The sequence below is a fragment of the Haemaphysalis longicornis genome, unplaced genomic scaffold (genome assembly GCF_048455015.1).
Source record: "Haemaphysalis longicornis isolate Haplotype H1 unplaced genomic scaffold, Haemaphysalis longicornis Haplotype H1 scaffold_6, whole genome shotgun sequence".
Taxonomy (NCBI): Eukaryota; Metazoa; Arthropoda; class Arachnida; order Ixodida; family Ixodidae; genus Haemaphysalis; species Haemaphysalis longicornis.
Window position 1 is genome coordinate 150,061,312 of NW_027526407.1, and position 17,091 is coordinate 150,078,402.

The 17,091-nt window shown below is 44.9% G+C and overlaps 1 protein-coding gene across 1 annotated transcript in view; it reads left to right on the forward strand.

Annotated features, from left to right (window-relative positions):
• Window positions 1-615: 615 nt before the first annotated feature.
• Window positions 616-17,091, forward strand: part of LOC144141197 (CD180 antigen-like) — a 205,286-nt gene continuing 188,810 nt past the window's right edge. The window contains exon 1 of the mRNA XM_077672760.1: window positions 616-1,531. Coding sequence (XP_077528886.1) covers window positions 753-1,531 — 779 coding nt within the window. The 5' untranslated portion in view covers window positions 616-752. The remainder of the gene's footprint in view (window positions 1,532-17,091) is intronic.

Here is a 17,091-nt window from a genome sequence, read left to right on the forward strand (position 1 = left end):
TACGTTCGAATGTGGAACACTGCCTTGAAAGGACGCCGGAAGCACTTTTTGTTCTTTTCGCGGCGTAGTATTTTTTTACATTTGCTATCGCAAAAATCAAGATGCAACGTATTTTTAATTAACAATGGAAATGTCACTCATGCATTGATATCTTGTCTCAAATATGCTTATTTTTTTCTTTTTGCTCAAAACTATGACAAGTCTAAGCATTGCACCAAATGCTTAAACCCCACGTTCAAGGATTCATTTAACTTGCTGCATGCGTGCTCCGTGCTTGCTCTCCTCCCCGTTAGGCTGCGCCCTCTTGACATCGCTGCGACCGCGTCGCCACATTCGGTCCCGTGAAAGCTTGGACCAAGAACAGCCTGGCTGTTGAAAGTCGACTTAGCATGGCAGCGAGACCCTGCGGCCCGTCCCGTCGAACGTGCGCTGCCAGAGACGTCCATCTCACTGCTGCTGTGCTCGTGCCTGGACCCCGGCGTGGCGAGGAGAGAGAGGCAGAAATCGGCCCCGTGCGAGATAGCCAGGGGGACGACTTCCTCGAGCGATTTGGACGCCGCAAGGCAAGCAGTAGCAGGGAGGGTCCTTCGTAACTCAACACGGCCGGACGCCAACGGGACGCGCTCGGTAATCTCACGACGCCCTCTCCCCCCACCCAAAGTCACACGAGGCGACGAAGCGCACGGCAGGCCTAGCGAGGCTCCTTTCTCCCTGGATGCGGCTCTCGGCGGCTCCTCCGGCACCGCACCACCATGAAGAAGACCGGCCGTCCAGTGCACAGCCAACCGCCGCTGCCCAGCCGTCAAGCCAGGGGCCGTCGGCGGCAGCCCGGCCGACGGGTCGGCCTTCTGCCCCGTTTGGTGCTGCTGGTCTTCGCGCGACACCAGTCGCTGCTGGTGGCCCTGGTCGTGTGCGCGCTGACGGCGCTTGCCGAGGGTTCCTGCCCTTCCGGGGAGTTCGTCTACCCCTGCACGTGCTCGGCGACCTTCATCGGAAACTACGTCATGTGCAGCCTGGTGGACGAGGAGCACCTGATACTGCCCCTGCAGTACCTGCGGGACTACAACGTGAGCCGGCTGTTCCTCAGCAACGTCACGTCCAGTCTAAAGGCCGGCATCTTCATGGGTCTCAAGGTGGGAACCTTCAAGGTGGCCGACTCCAGGTTCAAAGTGGAGGAGGACCGTCAGGACGCCTGGCCTGCCCAGCGGGGACGGTGGACGCGGATACAAAACCTGCAGTTCATGCGCTGCTACGTGGACGCGGGTCCGCGCTTCTTCGGCGCCTTGGACCGCCTCGAGGCGCTGTCCATTATGAACAGCACTGTGGTGCGCTTCGGTCGCGAGTGGATCGGCAGCCTGGTCAACCTCACGCACTTGGTGGTGGAGGCTGTGACCTTTCAGGAGCTCGGCGCAGACGCACTGGCGGACTTGCACAGGCTCAGCACGCTCGTGTGGGCCAGCAACGGCGCTAGCTTCGTCACCAGACAGTTCTTCCCTCGCCGCGCTGCCTACCTCGTGAGCATCGACCTCAGGTAAGCTTGCCCAGTTTGTCAGGCTTTCGTCACGGCGTCGCGGCATGCAGCCATCGCTGCCAGAAGCTTTGCAGAAGCTGCGTGTCTTGTATGCGGATGGTGCATCGTTGCTGACCGTGGCTGTGCTTCTCGCGTGTGTCTGACACCGAGGCCACACTTTCCGATCCGAAAACAAATCGCGAAAAGCAGTGATACCTCGCCTGAATACTCTGAACTGGACAGCTACCCGGCATGGTACCGCCATTCTTGAGTGCGTTATTACGCCGTAAAAAGTCACAAAAACTAACGCCGCAAATGCATAAAACGCCCACGCCTACGGCAACTGAACTCGTTGAATAAAAGGAATACTTCAATGTAAAAATTATTCAGTTAATCTCAGACACTTTGGTATTTATTTATTTAAGGCGAGAATATCAGATGGCAAGACATTTGTATCTTAATTTGTTCCAACGGGACAGCACATGCGCTGCCCCACAACAACGATGACCTGAGGACAAGCACGCCCGATTTATTACAGCCGTAAGCCGTTGACTTTGAAAGCGGCTCAAAACTTTAAAATGAACCTTACACGCTACGCGAAATACAGTAAAAAAACAAATTTCAAAAGATGCACGCACGCCTCACTGCATGAACCCAGTGACTACTCTGGTTTGCAGACTTTGAATTAATCCGACATATAAGATATAAAGTCAATGAAAATTACGGATGAGAAAGGTAAGAGCAACACGTCGGGGGCAAAAAAAGGCCGCAGTTTATATTTCAAGCTCTAGGATGGGGAGACAGCCATTCACTCATGCTTCCGCCGGCCACGGGGGTCACTTTTCTGATGGAGGCGGAAAGCGAAAACGCCCGTGCGTCGAGATTTCGGCGCACGTTTGACCCCTAGGTGGTTAAAATCAAGCCGGAGCCCCCCACTACGGCGACCCTCATGGCCCAGGCGTAGTTTCTTAGCGTTAAACCCCACAGGCAATGAATCAATCAATCAATCAATCAATCAATCATCAACGTAAAGTAAAAACTGCGCCATTTTGGAAGGCCACAGAAAGGGAGGGAACACAGGACAGGCGCAGACTTTCAACTGTTTTTTTTTTAAGTTTTTTACTTTACGTTGAAGATGCACCAAACCAACTCCCCCAGCAACAAGTTCTTCTAATCAATCAATCAATCAATCAATCAATCAATCAAACCGATGCTTCGGATTTAACCATAACGGTAACTCTCTACAGCACACCTTTCGGTTTCCGTATGACCTATTTGCCTTTTAGACGCGCACGTTCTCGAAATGATATCTAACATTGGCTCATTAATGACGAACGATTGGACTAATATGTTTCATAAGGGTTTTTTATCTGGTCAGCCATGCTGCTTTCTCTTTACTGTCGATGCCTTTTATGTAGCTAAGCGAAATATGCAGTGCTTTGAGAGCAGGGGTTATCTGTAAGTAAAAGGCACACAATGTGTAATGAAACTGCGGCCGGCAGAGAGCAGTACAAGCAACTGGTGCGATGACAATAAATGTCATATATAGTGTATAAACAGCTTGTTAACGGTGCTGCTTAGCGCTTGCTCGACATCGCTCCCGAACGCCACCGTGAAAGTGTTAACGAGGCCGTAGTAATGTAGAGAGGGTGGGCAAGTGACACGTCACATGAGCGTGAACGGACAATGTCAAATCATCAAGCATAAGCTGATTCAAGAGGTTTCAGAATGCATATTTTATCAAATCAAATCAAATCAAAGTTTATTTCACTCCCAGTTACATCGAAGTGAAGGGGCAAGGAAAAATGCTGCAAGAAGCAGCTTGACAGGGCCCTTGGCTCCGTCCAGCAAGGAACGGCGTGTGTGCTGAGAGGTTATATGTATAAAACACACGAAAAATACATTTTTTCATATGTCAGAGCAATATAAAATAATAAAATGAAAATACGATAAAATCAGTTTGGCGGCACGACAGCAGTACATACAGTGTATAGTACTAAATTATACTTATACATGAACTGCAATAGGAAAACCGCGTACAAAAAAAAGAGTTACGATCGCGTACATTCATCATACTAGTATTGCGAGTTTTATAACGTCAGGAAAAGAAAACACATCGTGTTCCCAGCAGTGAAATCACATTTTATCATCTAAAAATAGATTTAAAATGCCTTGATTGTTTAACAATAAAATGTGGATTTGTTCTCGGTCAAACTTGCTAAGTACAATAGGTAAGCATGGCTAATAAAAATGATATTTATGAGCGAAATGAGCTGCAGGGTTAGGAAGAGTGCATGCGCCAATGGGGAAACCTAAATAAACTGACTACGTGCACTGGGAAGAACACGTAACAACACAGAAAAAAGAAGCAGTGCTTGAAGAACGGTTGCCTTCGAGAAAAGCGAATACAGCTGGCATGTGCGACGATATACTTTTGCCTTGTGGAGCAGCCTTGATCTTTCGTTGTCACACAGCCTGGTACAGCGGCTGGAAGGTCATTGGCGCAGAAGCCAAATGCCGGATTGGTTGCGCGCGAAATATTTACGTTTCCTCAATTCCGCAATTGTAAACAAGTAAAAAGGCTCTTCAAAAGCGCAGACCTCAGGGCTAATCACAAAGTGCGCGAATCTGAGCACCGGCGTATATGCGATAAGCGCGGGCTCTGAGAGATAGTCCGATGGGCGCCGGCGGCCTGCGGAAGGGACTTGAGTCCAGTGCTGGGGGCACGATGCTTCGAGGTACGTATGCCGCAACGGAGATTGTTTTCTGGTGCACGAGAACGCGCCATGTATTACTAATTGGAGGCTGTTAAGCGAAATGTAACTTAGATTGCTATATCGAGCCGCCTCTATTTGCTTAGAGAAAGAGGTAACCACTACGTTCAAAACAAAGCACTCACGTGACTGCGACACCCAGCCCCTCAGGCGTGGCTTAGCAACACTGGAGACACAAGTGCTCTAAGCTCTAAATATCAAATCAAATGAAACTACATTCGGCATTAGCGCTTAAAAATGCCAGGGGCACAGACAAAAAACACACCACGATGAGGCTTGATGCAGGCTGTGCCCCTTGATGCACACATATATAATACAGAAAGGGTTGCGTGAAGCACACGAATATTGGACAGATAAACAAAGCATTGTAGAAGTAAATAAAATATTTTGCAGCAAACGTTTCCTGATAAACGAGGTAAGGAACACATCGGTCACGGCACTACAGTTCAACATTTACAGTTGGACAGTTTGATTGATTGTAGGGTTTTAACGCGCCGACGCAACGCAGGCGATGAGGCGCGCCGTAGTGGAGGGCTCCGGATTAATTTTGACCACCTGGGGATCTTTAACGTGCGCCGAAATCTCGTACACACGGGCGTTTTTGCTTATCGCCTCCATCAGAAAAGCGGCCGCCGCGGCCGGGAATCGAACCCGCGACCTCGTGCTCAGTAGCGCAACGCCTTAGCCACTGAGCCACCGCGGCGGGTAGTTGGACAGTTTCAACAGTTCACTACTTCAACAGTTTCAATGGTTATCCGATATTTGCGCTGCAGCAACGTAGCCTTGCGCTTGCATTACCCTTTCTGGCCATTCGCGGTTGATATAGACCACCGCTCGCGCATAACGGTGAACGCGTACTGCAGTGGCTTTGCTCTATAAAAATTACACCTTCGTCCCCAGTCATTAGTGCGCCATATATGTTCAAGCGATGGTCGTTTTTGTGTACCCACTTGTCGTCCGAACACCGCGAAACACATCCGTTGGGCTGAAGAAACTGGCTGACCTTTTTGGTATACATTTCAAGAGCTCTCGTAGTGCTTAGCCACCACGAGATGCATGTGTAAGACTAGCTGTGTAGCTTTGGCGACATCTGTATCTGCTCAACTTCGCTTCACTCAACGGCGAATGCGCTTCGTTTTCGCGACATATGCGCCTAGATATCTTCTTTTTCCGCGTGTATTTTGCTCGCGCAGTGCCGTACCTTGGGTCACCAAGATGCAGAACGACTGTTCATGATGGAAAGAAACAGCACTTGTTCTTTTGTGCATGTTACGCTTGTAGGAAGAAAATGGTCCGGCTTTAAATTTGTATTATAAGTGACAAAATATTTACCAGGAAACAAGATGTCTCAGCGCTTTTTTGGAAAAACGGAAGCTGCAAGCCCTCGTGGGAAACCCCAGCAAGCATCTCAAGAAAATAGGCGCTCGTTCGCGTGAAAGCATTGACTATCGCCCACGCACCACGTGTTTGCGGACTGATTTTCTCAGAAGCGTTACGACGTAGTAACATGACGTCATTGCAGTCACCGCAGAAATATTTGTCTCTACAGTGTAACGTCAAAAAGAACACCTCGCAAGTGAGTGAGTGAGTGAGTGAGTGAGCGAGTGAGGGGGGGAGTGAGTGAGGGTTGTTTTTAGTTGATATTTTTTACCTTGACCAGGAATGTGTACCGGCAATTGCTTCACCCGACACTCGAGCAGACCTTTTATAAAACTGCGCGGCAAATCAGCAATACTCGCGAAAATTTGTGTCCTTCAAAAACTGGACACCTCACAACTCGTTGATGTTACATGCCCTCTTGGAAAGCGTTTTCGATTCCCAACGGCACGTTCCAAATTTCTAAAACGGAGATGGTTTCCAGACTCCTTTATAAGCCGTACAGTATGGCATATGCAGCAGATCCTGCTGCAGCAGATCGAATGAGGATCGCTCAATGGAACGTTTACAACGAGGCCACAAGCGCCCACAAGCCGAGACAGTTTAAGCGCCCAAACCAGCCTCCACTTTTGGAGTCTTCGGCTGTGAAGCACTTCATGTCTTGAACCTTGACATCTTGAATGGTCTGTGAAGCCCTTGATATCTTTTCCTCAATCACTCGATTATTTGTTGGAAGTTCGCGACAAAATTGCTGTCATTGTTATCGGGACCAAGTAGAGTTTTTGATGAGCCAAGCTTGCTAAAAAAACAGCGCGGAGACAAGGACGGAAGAAGTGAAGAGTGTTGTAGAGCGCTATGACACTAGAGTAACAAACTGCAGCGCTCTAGTTTTTCACTTCTTCCGTCCTCGTCTCTGCGCTGTTTTTAGTGTGAATAACTTCTACTCAACCAGCCCTACGTCCAGCGTTAGTAAGCCAAGCTTAGATTTTGTCTTCATGGCCCTTTTACTGAGTCCTCTTACTGAGCCCTTTCATACGGTAAATCGGAACTAGTACGCCCGCAGTTCTTCGTGCTACGGTGCTTCTCAGTGACGTTGAGCGAAACTGTCTATGCCATTGGCAGCGGGTACGATACGTAAACTGCGCACCTGTACCGAAAGTACGAGTCGATAGGGGTCAAATTGGCGTAGTTCACAAAGACATCCAGCGCGCGTTATTTGAAGGATGGTTTGGTCGACGCGCAGCCAGTGAATCGTCTCTCCGTTCGCAGTGGAGCAGAAACTGGAATCCGCCAGTTCATATCGCCTTGAGCGACCATATCACAAACGAAGGGTGGCTTTTCCGCGAAGGCCGAAGCGGTACGAGTTAAGCGGATGCTTGGCACACAATACTGCTACGCGTTCGGATGTGACGTCAGTTTAGAGCACGCGAAAGCAAAGGGAAATACGCGAGAAGCTGGGCAAATCCCAGTGGAAGTGGTACGGGAAATGGGGACATTAAAATCCTACATAGATACATCCCACGTGGTCAATTAAGTGCGGCCGTGTTGGTTTTCGTTGCTCAACCCCGTCTCCTGAAAACTTCCTATGCATCGGAAACCTTTATCAGTGTTGATGGCCAGCAATAAAAAAAAAAAAAACATGAGGCAGACGCCGATTACTATAGAAGTTGTTTTATTAGCATTTCTGAATTTGTGTGAAAAAATTGTGTTCGCAATTAGCTGTCCTCCTCGTCGTGCTCTCCCCCTCCGATTCCTCCCACCGCTCTCTCCACCGTTCTCAGGTCGAAGTGACGCCCTTCCACATGAAAACGATAGGCAGATGCTGACAGATAACTGTTAGACAGATACCAACAGACGACAGACAGTTACCCAAAAATGGTGATGGAATTTAAAATCTCCATTTTTTTCACTAAATAGGCGGAGTCTTCAGTGGGTAATATTTCTGTGTTAACTTGCGTATTCGTAAACAAAAACTGATAATCATTAGAAGTTTTAAAAAATCTGTTCACGTGCTCAACATTGTGCACAAACACTGACCCGAACGTGTGTACCACCGTACCGAAACAGCATGAAGCGAATGCTATATGATAGCCAGATACAGACAATGACTTGTGCCTGAAAACGTGTTTTCATATCGTTGTGTCGATATGAAATAGCAATGCAAAGCATTGATATTTATGGCACGCAAAGTAACCGACGGACGGCGCACAAATTAGCCGAATACTCAAAGGGTAAACAACGAATGGTCGGAATAACGCCACATTCCCGATGTAGTCTTCTGTAAACAAGAAACTAATTGAATTCATAAGAGCAGCGGGAGAATATCGTCGCTGTCGGGATTAGAACCAGGGCCCCCCAGAATGCCAGCCAAGCAAAAATCCTTCGCACCACCGCAACTTTTTCTTTCTTTTTTGATTACATGGGAGCAAACGCCACTCGAATAAAGCAGCAGGAGGGAGTCGAAGTATAGCCGCATACCGTCATCACCTGATATCGTTTCAACCATAACGCACTTGCCTGGTTTAAGTGACCATGATGTACTGCAATTTTCGCTTATTTTCCCCCGTTCGGTATCACAAAAAGGTTTCAAAAAGATTAGAGATTATAGCAAAGCTAACTATTCAGCGATAAACAGTGAACGGGCCGGTTTTCTTGACATATTTTTGCCTGATCACCTCGAACGTTCAATTGAAGTTAACTGGAACATGTTTAAAAACAAAATAAACGAGCTAATTAATCGGCACGTTCCTCTCAGACGCGTATTTAATAACAAAAAGGCACCCTGGTTCAACCGAAATTTGTTACGTCTCTCTAACAAAAAGAAACGGCTTTTCCGGAAGACAAAGCATTCATGCAATGCCGCACACCGGTTAGCCTACAAGGCAGCTGGGGCAGCCTATTCACATGCCTTAAAAGTAGCTAAATCGACCTTTTATAAAACCACACTACCGAATATTCTTAAAACAAACCCTAAGTGTTTTTGGACAATTGTTAAAGGCGAAGAGAGTAACAAAATTTCTTTGGCTACACCTTCAGGTGAATTTATTCCAAGCAGCTTACGTTCTGAAGTGCTCAATAACACGTTCGCCCATTCATTCTCGTCGCCCATAAACACCGACATTCGTCCCGAGCTGGAGCCTAGAAATCATTTTCAAATGGATCCAATAGTTTTTTCCTATGCTGGCCTTAAAGCAATAATTGATAATTTAAAGCTAACTTCGTCTTGCGGAATTGACGGAATTAACAAGTTTTTGAAAAATACGAGTGCAAATTGTTCCATAATTTTACAATGCTTATTTTCCCAATCCTATAATTCTGGTACTTTGCCCAAAGACTGGAAAACTGGAAAAATAGTACCTCTTTACGAATCCGGTGATGCTAATAACCCATCAAATTACATACCGATAACTTTAACCTCTGCTCCAAGCAAAATAATGGAACACGTCATTTTTTCACATCTGGTAAAATTTCTGGAAGAAAATTGTTTCTTTTGCTTAAATTAGCACGGATTCCGAAAAGGTTTCTCCTGTGCGACACAGCTCCTAAAACTTACTAATGACTTACATGTTTGCCTCGACTCTGGTTATTCGGTTGATTGTATATTTCTCGATTTTGCCAAGGCTTTCGATAAAGTTAACCACTCACTCCTCATGTACAAAATGAGTGCGCTAAATATTGACCCCACACTCCTTAATTGGGTACGCCACTTTCTCACATCACGCGTCCAATTCGTTACGGCAAATGACATTGACTCACCTCTAATTCCAGTTGATTCTGGCGTTCCCCAAGGGCCTGTCTTGGGTCCGTTATTGTTTTTAATTTACGTTAAAGGGACACTGAATTGATATGTAAACATTGCGGTATTACTAGCGCAAATTGTAGTCCGGAGTCCCCAGGCCATGTTTCGACCACTCTAGGCGCGTTTATGCGATTTTATTTAGTAGAAAAACTAATTCGAAAATACTGTCCTCCTCTCTTTACGCTCGCCCATTTTCTGTGGCGTTTTCGTGTGACGTCAGGAGGGGACGATCTGGCAATTGGCTGCGCTAGTGCACGGCTCCCCGGCCTTCAGACAGAGTCAGTCGGCCCAGCGTTTTGTCCGCCGGCCGCCGGCGGGTCGTCGCAATCAAGGAGGTTAAAAAAATTTGCTTGGTCGCAATTCGTTCGCTTAGTTGAAATGAAGCCAGGACACGTTTGTGAATGGAAGAATGTGCCTTTCTTTACTTGGTTTGTTTGTACACTGTATCTAGCTCCAAGTCAAGGCCGCTTCACACAAGCGCTGCACAAGCGCACATGCGACGCTTCGCTGGCTGGTACGCCAGTAGGAAAATATAAGGCCTCTTGAAGGCGGGAGAAGAGTCAGCGAAGTCAATATAGGTACTAAGGAAATAAAATCAACTGATATTTTTACCGTACAGAGTAAAACTAGGGCGCGGGAAGCACTTTTTTGCGCTGGGCGAACAAGCACAGCGGTCAGGAGCACGACTACGCATCTGCGAACGCTTTTCCGTCTACGAAATGCAATTGCTAGACGTGAGCTACTGTGGAAACTCGGGCGACGCTTACTGCCCGAGCGCCCTACAACAAATAGTCACCTAAGCTGCTTGAAATGAAAAAACTAAATAAAAGTGTAAACCGGTTGTACAATATATACCCTATATTAGCAGTGCCTTCGCATCCCGCTTCGTGGCTCAGTGGTCTCGGGTGCTAGGTATGTAACCGCAAGTGTTTTGCAAGTCACGAGTTCGAATCCCCACGGGTACATGCTTTTTTTTTGTAACTTAACTTTTTTGTTTTCCGCCGATGTTTTATATACTGCGCTCACATTTTTTTGGGCCGCAACGTTCATGGCTACACGAACTAGTTCACAAAACGCGCGCAGGCTGGCACTGGCTCGCTAGCGAGTTCACGTTGGCGTGCTGTTGCCATAAGCACCGACTGCTTGCAGGCAGCGGGCACAGGCCACAATGAACAGACCCTTGGCCTGGTGCGAACACGCTTTTTACGATACAGGCATGAGGGAGGAAAGCTCCAAATATGGGGGAAAAGCGCAAGACATTTGGGCGTCTGCGGGTACGCGGAGGGCGTTCATGCACTGCGTAGGTCTCGGCTAGTGAATGCTACGACTACAAGCCGTCCTGGGCGGCTTATCTTGTGCATTTTACAGCCGACAACATGGCAGAAGCGGGGTACGATGATTACTGAGATATTGAGAATGCCCATCCAACAATGCCATTGGTTATGTTTTACAGAACCGAAACCGAAACCGAAACTTGTTTGATTGCTAACCTTGGGCATCGTCCAATCACGGCGCCCCTCCTCCTAACGTCACAGCCTTAGTTGGTGCGGCCGCCGCAAACCGCGTATGGTAGTTTTTCTTCTTTCGCGCTTTGTAAAATAATTACCGATTTGTCAACCGGATAAACGATGAAAAGTGTGCTAATTTAAGCCAGTCTACGCAGTGCAAGCAAAAACGGGAGCTTGACAAATTCACTTCAGTGTCCCTTTAATGACCTGCCTCGCAACATATCCTCTCAAATATGCCTCTTTGCTGACGACTGCGTGATCTACCGTAAAGTTTCAAATGATACCGACACCTTATCCATCCAAGCAGACCTCAACATTTCCCAGTGGTGTCGCGTATGGAAAATGGACCTCAATACTAACAAGTGTAAATCCATGCGTGTTTCCCGTACTAACTTGGAGTGCGCAAGGTATTACCTCAACAACAATTGCCTAGAATCAGTCAAATCTTACCGTTACCCGGGCGTCCACATTACTAACACCCTTTCATGGAAACCACATGTAGAATACATAACGGCCAAGGCTAATCGCACTTTAGGATACCTCAAAAGAAATTTTTACTTAGCTCCGTTATCATTAAAATTACTGCTGTTCACCACGTACGTTCGTCCACAGTTAGAGTATGAATCTTCAATATGGGATCCAGGCCATGCTACACTAACACACGCAGTCGAAGCCATACAAAACCGTTCAGCTCGTTTCAGCTTGGGGAACTATCATCGTACAGCTAGCGTAACTGTGATGAAGGCGACTTTACATATTCCATGGCTTGCTACCCGCCGGAAGCAGTCTCGAATTCTCCTCTTCCACAAAATATTCTATCAAAATCCTTCTTTGCGTTCCTTTTGGATTGAACCTGCACGATTCATATCATCTCGACGCGATCATTTACAAAAGGTCAACGTGCCTCGCTGTAACACGTCAGCATACCAACAGTCCTTTCCCAGAACCAGCAATGAGTGGAATTGTCTACCAGCCGCCCTAACAAGCATAGCCGACGCCATACTATTCAAAAATGCATTGTCAAACCTGGTTTAGTTGTTTCATGTATCATGCACTTCTATGTTTCTTATTTATTTTCTCTCTTGCTGTCGATATTTTTAAATGTTGCATCTGCTTCCTTGTATACTTTTGTGTATATTTATTGTATCCTTGCCCCTCCCATCTGCAATGTACTTCAATGTACCCTGAGGGTATTATCAATAAATAAATAAATCAATAAATATCGAACGCGACAAGAAACAAAGCAAACGTATTACAACAAAGCTGATAACATTCCAATAACTCACATTAAAAGTCGGGCATTTACCGGGAGTGATCGAAACACTGCAACCAGTAAAAAATTTCGTTTGAATGTTTATGGAAACTGAGCATTTGGGCAATCTCCTCCTGAAATAAGCTTTTCGTTGAGCGCGCACGCTCGCTATGACTATCAATTATCCTAGCTCGCATAGACTATGAAGGCCAATTAAAAAGAAGAGATCATAGGGAACACTGCTGCCACTTGCTACTTCAGCGATTCCACACTTCCATTATCTCATGGCGCAACAAATTTGGGGTATGCAAAAAGGGATATATATATATATATATATATATATATATATATATATATATATATATATATATATATATATATATATATATATATATATATATATATATATATATAGAATTGCATCCTAGATTTGCTCTCTCTGCTTCAGGTCGTTTTAATTGCTGAAGGGTGCTAAGCGAAATTCGGGTTTTATTCATAACGAAGTTTCCTTTCATGCCTCTTTCCGGAAAAAGATTAGTATTTTGAGGTCCTGACGTGTTTCAACAACCGATTTAGCCCTGGCCAATCCCCCTTGTGGGTACGTGCCAAAAACGTTGAGGGCATCATCATCATCATCATCATCGTCGTCGTCGTTATCATCATCATTACGGCGAGAAATGCAACGGCTGCAGGGTCGAGGTCAATATGTTTGCTTAATGTAGGCTCGAACACATCCCAGAAAAGCACAGCTCGATGATTCTAGCCGACTAAAGGCGGAAACAGTGAATTAGTTTTGGCCTTCGGCTTAACAACGCTAGTTACAGACATAACTGTAGCCTGGAAAACCAATTACAGAGGGAAAATTACAGAACCAGCACCTAGGCGGCATGAAAAGCTCGTTTTTGATAAGTAATCAATCAATCAATCAACCAATTTATTATTATCTCAAAATGATACATGGAGGTTATATACAGAAGGAGGTCCCAAGGTCGGAGACTGTAGCGGGACCTCCTGTACAGAATAACTTAAAATACACTGAATAATAGCAGCAAATGAACAGAGGGATGTGTACAAGAATGATGTAAAGCAGAGTCATTAAGTAAATTACATGGTAGCAATAACTATACACAATCAACTTAGAAAAGAAAAACGCTGAAAAGCAAAACATCAGAAACAATCTTGGTTACGTCTTAGGCAGGGACATCAGGTAGCACTTTAATTCTTTTTTGAACTTCTGGAATGTGTTAGAAGACTTAATGGCGGGTGGCATAGAATTCCATAGACATATAGCCGAGAAGTGCACTGTCTGTTTGCCGTAGTTAGTTTTTACTTTAGGTAAAATAAAATTGTGCTTAAAAGCAAACCTAGTGGTGTTAGTATTAACAAGACTAGCGGCCAAAAAAGAGAAACACGGAAGCTCATTGCGAAGCACCTTAAACAGACAAGTTTGGAAACTTGTTTGGAAACAGACAAACAAGTTTGGACAAACAGACAAGCAAGTCTGGACAAACAGACGAACAGACAAGTTTGGAAACAGACAAAATATTATTTGAACAAAGCAATGAATGAGCATTCGCGCTATACGTGCTTGATGAGATAATTCGAATAGCTTGATTTTGTATTATTTGTAATGGCTTAAGGTGAGTGTCGTATGTATTGCCCCAGCATGAGATGCAGTATCTAATATGTGGATGAATAAATGAATAGTATAGTGATGTTAGCGTTGAATGACTGAAGAAAGATCTTGCTTTAATAAGGATGGGCACGCCATAAGCCATTTTTCTCTTTACGTTAGCAATATGATGATGATACTTCAAGCTGGAGTCAAGTAGGACGCCTAAAAACGAGGAGTATTCACTAGCAAAAATTAGCTGATTGTCAATGGTAACAGATGGTGTGGATGCTATGGCCCTTTGGTGGGAATGGAAGACAACGAACTTTGTTTTAGAAGCATTAATTTTTTACTTATTAAGATTATACCACTGTAACACGTTACGAAGTTCTGCATTTAGTTTAGACGTTAGTGACGAAGCAGTACTGTCATAGCTGTAGAGAGTGGTATCGTCTGCATATAACAGACATTGTGAAGAAGCAAGGCGATTCGGTAAATCATTAATGTATAACAAAAAATGTAGTGGTCCCGATATGGAACCTTGCGGTACGCCAATGTTAGTTGTTCTAGCTTGCGAGTAGACGTCACCAACGGAAACAACCTGAATTCTATCTCGTAAGTAATTTGTAACGAGTATGGTGGACCACAAATTACAAGCAGTCGAGTTTAGTAAAAAGGATAGAGTGATTGATAGTATCAAATGCTCTAGACAGATCGATAAAAACTAAACCAGCGTAGAAGCCTTTGTCAATAAATGATTTTAGCTTGTCCGTAAGGGAAACGAGTGCTAGATCAGTGGAATAACCAGGACGGAAACCAAATTGGCATAAAGAATGAATAATAAATTTATTTAAATAGTTTGTGAGATGATTTGCAATTAGTTTTGCAATTATTTTACTGAAAATGGTAATATGCATATGGTCCTGTAGTTAGGAAGCAATGATCGATCACCGTTCTTAAAGACTGGAATAATTTTTCCTCGCCTAAGTTCCTCCGGAAACACACCGTTTTTAAAAATTAGAATAATTAAATGAGAGAGTGCCTCTGAAATGAGATGAGCGACCATTTGTATTTGTCGGGGGTGAATATTGTCAAGCCCGGAGCTGGTTAGTTCTTGGTTGTGCATCGTATTATAGATTTCGTGGGCTGTTGTAGGTGAAAGAAAGAACGAATGCGGTAGCGCTATAATGACGCCGATCGCCAAGTCTTCGAGCCGTAGTAATAAAGAAAAAAAAAATTGGCGCAGCTTGCCCTACTAGTGCAAAGCTGGAGACACAGCAGAGAGAGAGAGAGAGAGAGAGAGAGAGAGAGAGAGAGAGAGGGAGAGAGAGAGAGAGAAAGAGAGAGAGAGAAAGAGAGAGGGAAATTTTTGCTTAGCAGCCGGGGGCTGGCGGCCCCTCTCCCTTCGCCGGAGACCCGGCTGTTGCACCTCGCATTTATTTCCGAACTTTCCGCTGAGACTTCTCCATGACTGCCAGGCCCGGATCGTTTCGTCCGCACAGATTTCCCATCTCTCCCGAAGTGGACCGCATAGCACGCTCTAGATCTCGCGGCCAATCCAAGCCAACGCCCGGGCTACGAACCCAAAGGATTGCGGTCATAGCTCAAACTCCCTCCCAAGTGTTTGTCCTGAGTACGTGTTTTATGTCTAATTAGGTACTAAAGAAAAACAAAAGCGATCATAGCTCAATCGGATAGACGCCGGTTTAACACAATAAAATTGGTAAAATTGGCCCGTAACATGGCACTGTACTTTGAATTGAATTTAATTTGAATTCTTTATTATTGCCAACGGTGGTAAAATACATTCAAGTTAGTGTACAGACAAGGGTCCCATAGTAAACAGACTGCAACGAGACTCGTGATTAAATAATACAAAATACAGAATACACAAAGCAGCAAAACCAAACGAAGAGTAACTAAAAATAAGTAACTAAAAGGAGTGAACACAGCTTGGGGAGCGCTAAACTACAATAAGAAAAGGCAAATAAAAACATGGTTAAACAAAATGTAGAGGAAATATCAGTGTTGGACATTATTAGCACAGTATTAATTCAAACAAGGTAAAGTTTGGGAGCAAAAACAAGACATAAACTAGGCAGTCGCAGCATAAATGCAATCTACATACTTGCCCTATGTATACATACAAACATACAGTGCAAAAAATCAAACTTTTTTCGATACTAATTGCGTTTTTTTTTATATTAAAACACGTCTTTCAAGGCAGGAATGGAGCCGAGTTCAGTTCCTTTCAGTTCACTTCAGTTTATTCACTAAAACGGATGTAGTACATGAATATACATGGATTACTGGGCTAAAAGTTGTAAAAAACAACTTGAACTAGGGCCCAGGCGACTCATGGCGCGGCTTATAAGGCATTCCATACAGTAAGGAAATATTAGGAACAAGTACAATGTTTCCGAAGTTGTGTAGTATATGGGCAACAACAACAACAATTTAAATTGCAGTAGATATATAACAAGAAGGATACTGAATTAAACATATTTGCAAACAGCACTGTTTGTGAGAAAAAGAAAAGAAAAAGAGGCAAAGCACATGTACGTAACTTAGTACAATGTAGCAGTGACGGATAATTGGTTGAATAAATAAAGGTTTAAGCGTAAAAATACAAAGAAAGAGCGGCGGGTTGTAACTTCAACATAAAAAACAACTACTAAAAATATTAGCGCAGACACTGCTAAAACAACTGAAACAGGCAAAAACACAGAAATAATTCAACTTTCAGCAATTAGTATCAAGACTAGAAAATATCGATGGGTTTAATTAAATGAAAAATGTTGTACTGCTTTAAATATATAGTGAGGTGCTGAAGCCTATATCATTAAAATTAAACGAAGTTGTATTTTGTCATCATGATCCCTTTAAGGAACCTTAGTGGCGCGTGGTGACCGACGTACCGGTGGTCGCCGCAGCTCCCGCCGTGTCTACCCGTTGGATAGTCAGGTCGAAGCAGCCCAGCTCCTCAAACAAGTGTCCACCTTCTGGTAAGGGCGGGGAGGGGGGGCGACTGCTTCACAGGGGTAATTAGAAGGATAACGATGGGGTGGAGTGCATTCAGCAGGCATTCTCAGACAATGAATGGCAGCCTACCATTGTCACTGAAGAAGAAAGTGTATGATGCCTGCATCTTAGCGCTACTCACCTAGACGGCAGAAACTTGGAGGCTCACTAAAAGTGTTCAGCTTAAACTTAGGACGACTCAGCTAGTAATGGTACGGAAGATACCAGGTGTAACATT